We start from the raw sequence: 13,762 nt of genomic DNA on the forward strand, positions 1-13,762 counted from the left end.
GGGAAGCAATGAACTCACTGGTTCTGGGTCTATGAGCTGGAGTGATTCTTACTTTGGCAGCATTCTAGAAAATGCAGCGCTTAAAAAGGAAGTAATAAAATAGTGTGTGTTTGGGGATGAAGGGGAAAGAATCTTTGTGTACCAGAAATAATTTTTTTGCGTTCTTTCCACTAGTGTGTGTAAGGAGGGATGAAGTTGGTTGCTTAAAGGCTTTAGAAGTTCATTTCTTCTGTTCAGTAAGTTTAGCCTGTCCCTCTGGTCCTTGTCTCTAGTTATGTGAAATATAATGCGGTACTTCTAATGGCCATCACCCACGTGGACACACATGCTAGAAGGCTACAGTCAAACCAACATAATTTCCTGGTGTGAGCTCAACTCAAAAAAGAGAAATTTTGCTGATGGTGGTTTTTTGTTTTTTTTTAATCGCTGAAGACACATGAGTTAAAATCGGAGACAGTTTTATAGAAGTAGTCTAAAATGTAGGTGTTGCACATTGTAAAAGATTTTGAGAGGTTAACAGCCTGAGTTGTATGTGAAAAGAGGAAGGGAAGAATATAAAGTAGTCATATTCAAGTACAGTTTTCATATAGTAATTTGATTAGATTTATTGCCTTAAATGTTCGCGTATATTGTGGTGAGTACTCGCACTTCAGTGTGTATGGGAGAGAAAATTGAATGTTATCTTGAACTCCCAGTACCATTACATTACTGTCTTTCAGAGGGTAAAGCCTTAATTCAGGAAGCAGAGCAAACGCGTCTTAAAAGTTTCTTATAGCTTTGTGTTCTAACAGTCCCGAGTTGTACATTCAAAACCCAATACGCCCAGCTAGAGGAATTAGTGGTTATGGCCTAGATCATTGCCACCAAGTTACGAGTGCAGGTGGCAGCTCTCCTGCATGCCCTAAAGTCCCAGATGTCTGTTATGAAGGGAAAAAACCAACCTGCATTTTGGTGAGGAAGCAGCTCTTCTCTACCCCTTCCTGACCAAAGTCTTCCTATAACAGAATAGTACAGCGATGCATAAAGATGCTTCCAGTGTTGGTAGCAGTCTTTTCACCACGGAGGGAGGAGGCCTGTCTGTTCCTTGTGTACATACTCCATACTTTCTAACTGATAAAAGGGTGAGGAGTGGAAATATTGGTGACTTCCCCATGCTTTCCTTCACAGGCACTGAATGGAGCAGCACCTCCTCAGGTGCAGCCTCACCAAGTCTCTTCCAAGGAAACCACAGGCGCACTCCCTCGGAGGCAGACCGCTGGCTGGAAGAGGTCTCAAAGACTGTCAGAGCCCAACAGCAGCCAGCCCCAGCCCCACAGCCACTACTACAGCCTCCTCCTGCGGCTTCCCAGTCAGCACCAGCCTTCCCAGTCAGCACCTTCATCGCACCTCAGCCTGTGCCGGTGGGCGTGGTACCACCCATGCAGCCAGCATTTCTTCCAGCTCAGCCCTACGCTGTGGCAAACGGGATGAGCTATGCAGCCCCAAGCGTACCTGTGGTTGGAATCACACCTTCCCAGATGGTAGCCAACGTCTTCGGTACTGCAAGCCACACTCCGGCGGCCCACCCGCATCAGTCACCCAGTCTGGTCAAACAGCAGACGTTCCCTCAGTATGAAAGCAGCAGCGCTACGAGCAGCCCTTTCTTCAATCCACCTGCGCAGCACAACGGCTCTGCGGCTTTCAACGGAGTTGAGGGCAGCAAGTGGGCTGCAGAGGACAAGCATTCGCAGCCTCCCGCAGCTGCTCCACAGGTAGACCCCTTTGAAGCACAGTGGGCAGCGCTGGAGAGCAAAGCAAAGCAGCGCACTAACCCCTCTCCAACTAACCCCTTCTCAAGCGACTTACAGAAGACATTTGAGATTGAACTTTAAGCAGTCCCGTGGGGGGTGGATAAATTGTACGTTAGGATAGAGGGATAAAGGGAGCAGAGGGGCCTGTTTCTGATCAGTTTGCTTTGATAATCCCAAAGCTCCCTTCAAACAAAAATGGGTTAGAAAGAGGGAGCGGTTATGGGGAGGATATAAACATACAGAGAATTTAATGTGCAGTTCTTAAAAGGAATCCTGGAGCCACCCCGGCCTGCATTCCCTCCTCACTTGGAAGGCTGGAAGTCAAACAGAGCAAAGAGAGACACCCGGTCCCAAAGCCTGTTCTGCAGCAGCATTGAGCATCTCACAGAAAGGAAGGCAGATCCTGTACTTGTGTCCTTCTGATGCCCTGCGCGTCCTGGACATCCCCCTCAGGGTAAATTGGGGTGGGGTGGGGTGGGGGGATGGATGTGTGTGGGAGATTGTCACCTGCTTAGCAAAAGCTAGGTCTGTGGAAAAAGTTGAGCTTCCATTTTGAGTAACAAAGTGAATATTATATGTAAAGAATAAAGTAAAGCCAAAATCTTTATTTTTATGCATTTAGAATATTTTAAATAGTTGGATATTAAAACCTGTATGAGTTGTAAGTAATCTTGCCAAAGGTTAAAAAAAAGGGGTTGGATGTAAGAAATATGTACATAAGATTGATTTATCTCTGATTCTTATTGTAAGTAATATCGGGGGGGTGGTGGAAAAAGGGGCTCTAGCTTGTTCTTGTATCTGTTCATTGTAAGTAGCATATTGCAACAACAATCACAACCAATAAGTCATTATGTTGTAGTTTTAAAGAAAAAAATCCAAGAACAGTATTGTCATGGTTTGAAAACCATGGGGAAAATTTACTGGTTTTTATCAGAATCAAACTACATATTATATATAGTAGGGGTTTTTTCCTTTCATGTATTGCTGCAGTTTCTTTGTCTTAATCTATTGGTTCTAACACTACTGTGACAACTTACTGTAATCATATCTACATCCTGGGGCTACCTGGGAAACCATTTTATGTTCGTCTGTCAATAGATCCTAGAGGTTTTTAACTTTGGTTTTATTTTCTAATTTTTTTTCCACTGATTTGTGAAACCTTGTGGTTAAGGCTGCAGCTGGTCCCGGTTTTGCCTCTGGTGACTTGTGAAAACCATCTCATTTTAACTTTACTTTTAAACTTTGGCCTTACAAGCAAATGTAAGTTATATATATTTGTACTGATGATTTATAATCTGCTTTAACAGAAATAAATGTTGGTGGTAGAAACACTGTCTGTGAAAGCTTTCTTTCCCACCCCCATTCAGTTTTCAGCATTAGCCCTTCTCGGTATCTTCGGTGTTAGTAGGTGAACATAGATGAGTCCTGCTTGCCGACCTAGAAACTTAGTAATAGTATCTTAACACCTCTCACTTTACACACCATGTTAGGTTACCTTGAACTTCAGGACTGAACTTGCAGATATCCTTGTGACCCATAACTATTTAAAGCTCTAAAATGGAGGGCTTTACTGAAAACGTCAGGTTCGAGGTTTGCATCACTGTATTTTTTCTAACACTGAATATTTACATAAAGACAATAACATTCAAAAGGAAAAAAGGGAAACTCACTGTGTTTTTCTTACCGCTACCACTAAAAGAAGTAGAGATCCTAAGAGCCGTATGAGAAGACTGTGTATTTTCACTCCTGCCTTCACTTCTTCCAGTGAGCTGGTATCTACCCTGGTAGCGTGACTGGTTCTTACTGCATTCCTACGTGCACCATCAGCTTAGACAGAAGGAAAAGTCAGACTTCGTAACCTGAAGGGGAAAAAATGCTCCCTTTGTTTGGCCCGAGCATTTGAGCCTGCCAGCAGTTTCCATTTCCAGGCAGGCACAGTGAGTCTCACAGCAATGTGGTCTAGAAAACCGGGACTTTTTTTCTCTTTACAGATTCTTGCCTGTTTTCAGTATGATATGAATAGTAATGACCAACAGTCCCGATGGTATTTCAGTTGGTAGCAGTGCTTTTTTCAGTTTTCAAAAAGCAAGCAAATATTGTAGACATTTATAACAGGAAAGAAAGCATGTGTAGCTTACAACATCAGTTTTGAATCTTTCACAGTAGTGCCACAAGATCAGCTGAAAAATAGCCCAGTATAGCTACACCCTTTCCCTGCCCTGGAGATCACAGTAAAGGAGCCACGACCTTCCCCCAATCCATTGTTTAGGGAAGAAAAAAACCCTTGATTCCCAAATCAAAGTAGTAAACATTCAGTTAGGCAGTTGTGTTACTCTATAGAGGGAAAAGCTCAACTTAACAAACAGAAGAAACGTTAAAAGGCCCTGTAGTTAGCTATTACAACCATGACATGTACTTAAAGCAGTGAACCGCATGCCTTCCGCTACCATCCTTACTACCACGGTTGTGCAGCTGAAAGGGGGTCAGAATAAACGCCCACTTAACAGAAGCACCCTCAGGGTCACGGTCCTGCCCATCAGAACACAGGTGGCTGTTACAGCCCTCATGAGCCTTGAGAAAACACTCCCTGGCCACATCATCTACAACCACACAGCTTAAATGAAAGCTGACTACAAAGACTATTTAAATGTTCTGAAAATAGACCCCCTGACATAGTAGGAAGGAATGTTATAGAACTGACTGCTTATTCTTGACACAGCCACGATCAGCTTCTAACTCTGCTCCTCAGTAGGTCCACAGACCTTGACCACCCTCTGTCTGCCCCATGTGAACTGAGAGGGCTTCACTAAGACTAGAATTTACAGTCTGTGATTAATCCCTTGTCTCAAAATGCAAAGTCATACTATATACTAAAACACCCTGTGTGTCCCCCAGAAAAAACCAAAACACTGCGCTGGTCAGAGATGCTAAATGCAAAATTATGTACAAACACAATTAGAAGTTTTCAGGACCATCTTATTGTTCATAAGTATCCAATGATGTCAACTTCAAACCTTACACTCTTCATACCTCGTGAGTTACAGCAGAGGAAGTTTTCCCTAATCAAATGAAAGGGTCTTAATTGCAAAACAAGGTTTTTTTGTCTTTTCTAGCAAGCAGAATCAATCGGACCACAGAAAGACCCACCCCCCAAATAGCTGCATGACTGTCACCTCTCACTCCTTTACTGGACTGCTTCTAGACTTTTCAGTTTGTTCACACCTTAAAGCACTGTGTCCAATCCTGAAGCCATACCTGTGCTGAAAAGAGTGCAATCATTAGGTTAGTGATTCTTATTTTTAGGTGCATCGGAACCGATTTAACTGCATTTAGAGTCCAAACCAGCGAGCGCTGGTGGTGATGGAAAGTGCTCCCCAGGATTACTCATTAGTGCTTTAGTTAAGACCGTTCAGGCCCATCTTCAAACACTTCAGAGATTATTTTTTTTAACAGTACTTCTCTCTCTTGCCTGTATGAAGCAGTGCTCTCTCCCTCTTTCACGCTGGTTTTCTGCCTTCTCTAAAGTCACAGCATCCTTAAATTCCCAATTATCCTGTTCTGTGAGTGACAGCAACTACACTTAAGTGCAGAGATGGATTAGCTACAGCCAGGCATAGGCGGGTGGGGGGAGGAGGGGAAAGGAGTTTGCAATAAACCTGAGGGTGGTGGGTCTCCCACCTTTGAACAGTTACACCCACTACACTCTGTTCAATTCACCCTCTTCAGCTTTCCAGCAGGGCAGAGCTGCCAGAACAGTTTCATGCAGTAGAAGGACAGAGTTCAGACTTGCAGTCTTATCATCGGTCACCTGTGTTTTCATGCGGCCACGGAGGCGCCTGTCACCCGCCGTGCCGCGGAGCGCTGGCCTGCAGGTACCTGTCACCCGCGGTGCCGCGGAGGGCTGGCCTGCGGCTGGTACCGAGCGCAGCTGGCGCAGCAGAAGCTGGAGTAGTACCCATTGCTGCAGAGCTGGGCCTGCAGGATCAGCTCACAGTTGGCGAGGTGTGGCTGGTCCACGCACTCCCTGCTCGGGTCAGCGACGTAATTCACAGTAGCTGCAGCCAAGCAAAAGGTGAAGCAACTGTAAATACACTACCAGGGCATATCCTCAGCTTTCCCTTCCCTCCCAAAAGACACAGCATGTTCCGGCTTTCTTCACCTTGCCAGTTCCAAGATAAACGTTTTAAATTTAGCCCAACATCAAGGATGAGAGAGAAACTGACACCTCTGGTGAGATACAGGAGGAGGATGCCGTTTCTGGGGCTGATGGCCTGAGAAAAGACCACTCTACACCCTCTGTAAAGCCAACTGGATGGTGTCCAGACTCCAAATACGAACCTTGCAGCCAACTATCTGGTCAACCAACCGGCATTTTCGCCTCAGGAAATTAATCAGGCTCCCAGTGCCCCTGGCGGGGTGGCGGTGTTTCCACTGCCCTGCTTTTGTGCCCAAGGAAAGCAAGGCTCTGCAGGTAGCACAGCCCAGAGGCTTCTGCTGCTCCCCAAAGCCCGAGGTCGGCAGCGGATGGGCATATGCACTGGGCAGACCTGTAACAGCAGCCAAGAGACTGGCACTGTGCCGGGAGAAGCCAGGAGGCCAGGCTGTACTCACTGCTCAGCCTGTTCCTCAGCACTTTCACCTCCGTGCTGGCACTGACAGAATTGCTGCTGCTGTAGGCGCTGCATATGTAGGATCCCTCGTCAGCCTCCTGAACGTTGCTTATCATCAGGCTTCCATCCTGGGACAGGTGAATGCGGTGGCCATCTGCCCGCATGGGGACTCCATTCCTGTGGCAAAACACATTTTGTATCACTATTCCCACCCATGGGGCTTGTACTGGCTCTGGCTGAGCCCCACAGCAGCCCTCCCAGTGCTGTGCTTGTACTGGCAGCCAGAAGGGTGCTGCTAACACACCGGTGTTTGGCTGCTGCTGAGCAGCGCTCGCACAGCACCAAGGCTGGCTCTCCAACATCCCCCCATCACCAGCAGGCTGGGGGTGGGCAGGGTCTTGGGAGGGGACAGAGCCAGGACAGCTGACCCAAACTGACCCAAGGGATATTCCATACCATACGACGTCTGCTCAGATACAAAAGCCAAGAGAAAGGAGGAGGAAGCATTTGTTATTTACATTTGCCTTGTGGATCAACTGCTACGCACACTGAAGCCCTGCTTCCTGGGAAGTGGCCGGGTGGCCGAGCATCGCCAGCTGATGGGAAGTGTTGGTTTTCCTTCGCTTTGGCGCACACAGATTTTGCTGTTGCTTCATTAAACTGTCTTTATCTTGACTCACAAGGTTTTACTTTTCTCTTATTTTCTCCCCTCCCTGTTCTGCTGAGGAGGGGAGTGGTAGAGCAGCTTGTGGGCACCTGGCATCCAGCCAAGGTCAACCCACCACAGGGCTAAAGGAGCTCTCTGTGCTCCTTGGGAACTGATGCTCTGTGAAAGGAGTGAATTTTTATAAATTCAGCAGGAAGGAAGAAACTTTCTTTTGCCTTGAGCTGGCTCTACAATTGGGTAGTAACACAAGCCTGTTAGCTCACTATCTGCGTGGGAGGCAGCTAGCTGTGTGCTCTGTATAAAGACATTGCCCTTTCCACTATTACACATTTTTTAGGTTTGAGGAACTAAGACAAAATCCAGGGTGCCTTTCCCACCCTCCAGGTTGTGGTCTGGCAGTGCTTGTTTGGCTGGCATTGATAGCAGCACATATTGCTTGAGGAACATATGGGGTAGCGAGCAATGCACCCTCTTTTCCTCTCCCTTAAAAGTTTGTTTAAAAAAAAAAAAGGTTTAAAATACCAGCAAGATTGTGTCTGTTCTGTTCCTCCTGGAATACTCTGTGCCCAGCAGGAAAACTGCCTGAATTATGAACTCCTAGTTACCAAGGAAATGAAATCTGTTTCCCTGAAAAGTGTTTCATTTAGACTCTGAAACTTGCATCATTTTGTTCACTCAAATACCAAACTCATGTGTGGAAGAAAAGCTCTCTTTGTGAGATGGCCCACTTCAGTCCTACCCCTTGGAGCAGAGGGATTTAAACAATTACCAATCCATCTCTCCGGATCCTTTGCAAGAAGGCTCCAAAACAGAACTGATTATTTTCAAATAGGGGAAAAAAACCCCACCAAACACTTACACAAATTCAGAGTTTCCCTGTAAACCATCAGGAGGACACAGCTTTTCCTTTACCTTTATTAACACACTTTAAAATCTCCTGTGCTCCCACTTGACAGTAGAGGGAGAGAACTATTGCAGCAGGAAGGTGGGAGGAGAGTTGCTGTTATTGCACGGACTAAAATGTTTGTTAGGGTTAAGCAGAGAAAGTTTTATAAAGACCAACTAAAGGCCTTCCTCTAGTTACTTATTTTAGTTTTTGCTATTGTAATGTCACTGACTTTCCAGCATGGAGCCCTTATGAACTCCATAAAATCTTAGTTTAACATCTGCTTTCCTCCTCATTCGGCTGGAACATGACCTGTAACCCCCCCACCCCACAGGGATCTTGCCCAGGATTTTTTGGAAACAGCCAAGTTGTTTAGGAAAGGCTGGGTGATGCTAGTGGGGGCTGAGAGCCGTGGATCTCTCCCTTGCCTGGCAGGCATTCTGCATTACTATTTGGAGGGTAACTGATGAGGTTTGGGAAGAGAAGAAAAGGGAAGTTCTGTCTCATTTTTGCTCACCTTGACCACCTTATATTCACGTTGTTGCCAGACACTGCACAGTGAAGCTGAGCAGTCCCTCCCTCAGGTACCGTGATGCTTGGCAGCAGACCAGTGATCTTCAGCTCTCCTAGACCAGAAGCGAAATCATGGCTAGCAGGAAGGCAATGCACGCAGCCCCTGGCAGTAGGAGCGCTCCCTCATGGGAAAAGTCCAACATATGCTGCGAGGAGTTATGAGCCCCTAGGCCTTGAAACAGTATGTTTGGAGCTGCAACGCTGTTGCTATGGGGAACGTGGATTTCCTAAGGGTTTTGGCCTAAGCAAGGACAAGTAGCAGGGGCCTCAAAAAGCTTTTTCCTTCAGCTGGACACAAGGACATCATGTGCACAGAAGAACCAGCTCCTTGGTTCCTCTTGCTCCTATACCCGTTCCACACCAGTGTCCCAGAAACAAGGCCCTGAAGAGTCACTCTTACTGTACTATTAGTCCCTCTTCCCAGCTGCCTGGAGCACCACGCTCTACTACACACACGTGGATTACCATCGGGTAACACAACTCGCTCTTCCCTTGCCCTCAAGCTGCCTGTTAAACATCAGGTGTGAAGCCAAGAGGCACGGCCAGACAAGAAACCCACACTGCCCAGCCCGCCCCGTTTCCCATTGTGTGCACACACTGTGTGTACAGACATGCCATGCATCACCACCGTCACCCATCCAGTACCCAGAGGTCGGAACAGGACCTGGCGCTGGTCCTGGTCACGTCCATTTGAGGCAATGCAGGTAAAGAAGCCAGCGTCTTCAGAGCTGACCCGGCTGATCACCAGGGCCCCATCCGACTGCTGCCTGTGCCTGGGGAACAAAACCAGAAGGGCCCTCAGCCTGTGCCTGGGTCAGGATGGGGCTCCAGCCACCAGAGCTGATGCTGAGCCTCATGCACAACTTTCCAGCAGCACTGAGCAAAGGTTTAGCAGCAGCTCAGTTCAACCTGTAATGCAACCCCTGGTCCTCAAGTCCCAGCACTAGTACTGTAGACTGGAAGAGCTTGCTCCTAGAGCAGGTGTCTGGGGGCAGAGGGTGAGGGGAGCTGCAGGACAGGCAGCACCAGCAGCTGGGGGAGCTCACTGCAGCCACCCTGATCTCTCTCTCTGCTGTGAGCCCCTGCCCTGGCTCACAGACCGGCTGGGTTTTGGTAAGTTTGCTTGCTGTGTGTTCTCTTTCTGCTGACCTTGTAGATGAATACATTTCAGCTTTGGCTCACTTGCAGACCCTTAATCACAGCTGTTCACTTGAGGGTTCAGTGTTCAGACTGTGCTGTGTGAGTGAGGACAGGGCAGTCAAGGAGTACGGCCTGGCCCTAACTAAGGAAGGCGGCTGGCTTAGAGCAGCATGGGCCCTAGCTGCCCGGCCAGCAGCTCCATTCTCTCAGGGAGGAGACGCGGGAGGCAAGGCAAGGAGGAGGCTCTCCTCCACTTGAACCTGCCTGGGGTATGATGGAGCCACTTGGGAGCTCACCTGGGAGAGGAGAGGGGCTGCCCATCTTTCTGCCACTCAATGGTAAGAGCTGGTGATGCTTCCACTGTGCAGGGCAGTCTGACTCTCTCCCCGACGTTGGCCTCCACTACTGAGGGCTCACTCTTATCCATTCTCAATCTGCAGAGTTCACAAGCACAGCAAAAGATGCAGAAACTTCCCTGTTCAGCATTTGCCTTCAGCACAAGGCTTTTTTTAATCACAATCCTTATTTTTCACCTCCAACAGGGAAGGGCGGTCTCTGTGCTCCCATCAGAGCTCTGATACTTGCCCTTACCAACATTCACTCACAACACGAAGAAAAGAGCAGCCTCCATCAAATCCCGCTGCAGCTCAGCACAGCTTGGTGCTGCACTCCTGCCAGCCAGCTTAACCCTTTAGAGACAGCAACCGTGTTTCTTATAGCATCCCTCTGGATAACAGCTTAGGAAGCATTAACAACATGAGCACATGGCAAATAGTAAAAGTCCTGAACAGGGCACCAAGCAAGCTTCTCCCAAGGTGCTAATCTGGCACACAAAAACGAGCAGCTACTTTCTGGGGTGTGAAGTGCTCTTTAAAACCGCCCAGCTGCACGCAAGGCTCAGGAACTGGCCATCCACTTCATGCAGTAGAAAGGTGGAGGTCAGGCTCTCACACCACCTGTCCCCTCGTGCTCTTTGCTCTCACAACTACAGCTGAACCCCGTTTGAGAAGGGAACTAAACCACCATGTTCCCAGAGTCAAATAAAACATCATCTCTCCCACCCCCATTCTCTGACCTGAATTCTTGATCTCAAAAAACAAAGCCAAAGAGCCTCAATGCTCTTAATTCAATGAATCTGAATCACTTCTTTCTGCTCTTAGGCAGAAGCAGCTAAGGAGCTTGCTGAGGAGTTCAGCAAATTGGCTGGGTTTTAGGTTGTAAACTCAAAAGAAAAGAGGGATCAGATCATGGTCCCATTTAATCTGAAGCCCCAACACGCTGCATTTAAGGCAAAAATACTCTCTAACCTTTGATATCTGTGGGGCATAGAAGCACCAGAAAACCAGGCAAGAAGCTGCAAAACATGCCACCCAGTACATGAGGAGTTAGTTCTGAGTCAAACTGGTTTGTTCACAAAATATTTAAAATAAACGGGTGGGGGCTAAATTAACCGGAGCTTTTTTAAAATACGTGTCTATTCTGTGCTAGTTAAGCAGTTCCTATTTGGTCTGATTTTTTCCAGAACAAGTTTCTCTTTCTGCCTACGTTGACTTGAACAGCTAAGGATGCTGCCCCTGCTATTTCTACTTTTGTTTGAACCTCGCTCCTTTGCTGTCAGTCTCTCTATGCGTCTTTGCTCAGAATATGCTTCTTTCAAAAGACCCTCGGGGAGGACAGAAGACAGCTTGTGAGTGAGATCTTTTCCTGTTACCATTGTCAGCAGTTCAGTACTGCTTGCTTCCCAACCGTGCCCCAGAACAGCTGACCCAGGACCTTTCCAATCTTCGCTTTTCTACATGAAGAGATGCCATATGGTTCATCAGCTGGGCATGGTGGACAAACTGTTGCTGTATGCGAACTTACCTGTATGTGAATTGTTGCTGCACAGAGGAACCAGCTGCCTGCACAACCTTCCTGCCTCTGGATAGCTCTCGATGCTGCTGATTTTCCTTGTGAAGGACCCGACCTCTCTCACCCTCTGCCAGAACAGTTCTCTGATACTCTATTCAAAATAAAATGCCATATGTGAATAAAAGGACACTTCTTACTGTGACCTCTTGCATGGGGTTTCTATGAGCTTGGGAGAGCTTGCTGAACGGGAGCCAAGGAGCCCTTCAGCCATCTGTTTTCTGGCTGACTAGTGCGGTAAGCCTGCCCTGTCTACTAATGAGAGTCACAGACCTGCAGGCAAGCAATTTTAGGCTCCTTTCTCTCCTCTGTCAGTGAACATGTTGCAGCATCCCTCAGGCCGCAATGCCTTCTGCCCCATGTGCCATGGCTGTGACAAAGCACACTTCAGAGATTGAAGGCTACAGGGTGCCTTGCTGGCCCATCTTTTGAGATTAGTCTTTCTTTTTTTGTTTGTTTGTTGCTTAAATAAGGCACATTTTTCAGAAAAGAGAATAGTTTGTTACTCAGCAGGAGTTTGGGCAAAACACAAACCATAAATGCACCAGCACAGACAACTATGGCAGGCTGGTCACTATATAGCATGAGATGGAGAGCCCAGGAAACAGCAGAAAACCCTTCTTCTGGAGTCTTTGTTCCAGGATTAGGAGGCAGCTAATGGCTCTCAGGGAGGAAGACATGCTCATTGTGCTGGAAACAAGGGAGGTTACAGGCAAGCCACAATTCCAGTTATGGGGTGGCACTGCAGGGGAGGAAGTGCTTTAGGGTTAAGGCTTTACCATGATGTAACACCAAAAGCAGCCCTGCTGCTCCACACAACGTCTTGGCATCCCTACAGTGGAAGAGACCAGCTATTGTGACTAAGTCTTGGGACACCACTGCCACAGAGGGTCCTAGCCCTGTGCCACCTCTTTGGTCTTAAGTGGAAGACAAGTCACCTATGATCTGTAACTGAATCTGTCGTCTCTCTGTCCTCCCGTCAGAAATGAGGCATGTGTAAGTTCCAGCATCCTCGGGCTTGACGTGGCTGATCACTAAGGAGCTGTCAGACTGGTAGGTGTGCCTGCAACAGGAGCAAGGATTAACTGCCTCTGCCTAGCCACAGACAGCAACCGGCCAAGGCAGAGCAACCCTTCGTGCTGATGTTACATAAACCATCACCATGCAGTGCCTTCCCCAGCTTAGAAAAAACAAATCCCTGTTTACCACAGAAGGGTCACGGGCAGGGAAAATAAATGCAGCAGAAAGGACATCAGGAACAGAGAGGAAACTGAGATGGGAAAACAGGGAACTGCTTTCAGCAACCCTCTCCCATGAGAAGGCAAACTGCCCTCCCAGGCAGGACCTTGAGCCACAGCAGTCATCTGCAAATAGAAAAGCATAACTGGGCTTTTCTTAACTGTGATTTTCATAACACAAAGTGACTGTCTGGCTCCAAACTGTTGCTGGAAACAGACTTCCCAGGAAAAACAGGCTTTAAAAGCAGTTATAAAAAATTATATCTTAGATGGAACTGCCAGAAACTTCCAGCCAGAGGATCTCTGAGTTACTTGGCTATAAGCTTCACCCTGGACTACTGACTTAGTGCTGCCCCAAGATTAATCCAACAGAGACAACATTTTTCTGTATCACTACCCACATGTCAGCTTCTACCAGCACCTTGTTGTGGGACCGCACCTGTTCTGCCCCATAACACTAGCCAGTTTCTGCTGTGCACAGACCTGGCGGACAGCACATGCTCTTAGGTCCATACATGGGCTTGGCTTTTGGGGGCTTTTTTTTTTTTTTTTTTTTTGGTGGGGTTTGTTGGTTTTGGTTTTTTGGTGGGTTTTTTTGTTTGTTTTTTTTTTTTTAAAGAATGTTAACAGTAGAATTACAAAGAAAGCAGGCAAGCATATTTGACACTCTGCCCAGCAAGGACTCCATCTGCTCTACAGTGATGGGAGCAGAGCTCACCTGTCAGAGGAGACTGGCCGGCCATCCTTCACCCACTCCACTCTGGAGAAGGGGGACATGCCTGTCTTGCAGACCAGCTGGAGGTTTTGTCCCACGACTGCTGTCACAAGAGAAGGCTTGGCTTCCTCCAGGATGGTTCTGAAAGAGATAGCGATTCCTTTCAGAACCTCTCTCAGGGACCTCTGCTGCCCTCCTTTTCTCTGGGTCCTCTAATGTGACTCTGGTTGAGTCA

At 47.5% G+C, this 13,762-nt stretch overlaps 2 protein-coding genes across 16 annotated transcripts in view; one reads left to right on the top strand and one right to left on the bottom strand.

Moving 5' to 3' along the window:
- The window catches only part of NUMB (NUMB endocytic adaptor protein), a 96,157-nt gene extending 93,600 nt beyond the window's left edge, over nucleotides 1–2,557 (top strand). For all 12 annotated transcript variants that reach the window (XM_055715087.1, XM_055715089.1, XM_027808089.2 and 9 more), the window contains one exon: nucleotides 1,168–2,557. In XM_055715087.1, the coding sequence (XP_055571062.1) occupies nucleotides 1,168–1,871 (704 nt within the window). In that variant the 3' untranslated portion in view covers nucleotides 1,872–2,557. The remainder of the gene's footprint in view (nucleotides 1–1,167) is intronic.
- Nucleotides 2,376–13,762, bottom strand: part of PAPLN (papilin, proteoglycan like sulfated glycoprotein) — a 57,041-nt gene continuing 45,654 nt past the window's right edge. For 3 of the 4 annotated variants that reach the window (XM_055715086.1, XM_027808086.2, XM_027808085.2), the window contains exons 21-28: nucleotides 13,531–13,668; nucleotides 12,513–12,637; nucleotides 11,530–11,668; nucleotides 9,963–10,100; nucleotides 9,172–9,299; nucleotides 8,471–8,579; nucleotides 6,402–6,577; nucleotides 2,376–5,845 (exon numbers count right to left, since the gene is read on the bottom strand). In XM_055715086.1, the coding sequence (XP_055571061.1) occupies nucleotides 5,670–5,845; nucleotides 6,402–6,577; nucleotides 8,471–8,579; nucleotides 9,172–9,299; nucleotides 9,963–10,100; nucleotides 11,530–11,668; nucleotides 12,513–12,637; nucleotides 13,531–13,668 (1,129 nt within the window). In that variant the 3' untranslated portion in view covers nucleotides 2,376–5,669. The remainder of the gene's footprint in view (nucleotides 5,846–6,401; nucleotides 6,578–8,470; nucleotides 8,580–9,171; nucleotides 9,300–9,962; nucleotides 10,101–11,529; nucleotides 11,669–12,512; nucleotides 12,638–13,530; nucleotides 13,669–13,762) is intronic. The other variant, XM_055715085.1, reaches the window with a different exon arrangement.

Source organism: Falco cherrug, chromosome 7 (assembly GCF_023634085.1).
Source record: "Falco cherrug isolate bFalChe1 chromosome 7, bFalChe1.pri, whole genome shotgun sequence".
NCBI classification, from domain to species: Eukaryota; Metazoa; Chordata; class Aves; order Falconiformes; family Falconidae; genus Falco; species Falco cherrug.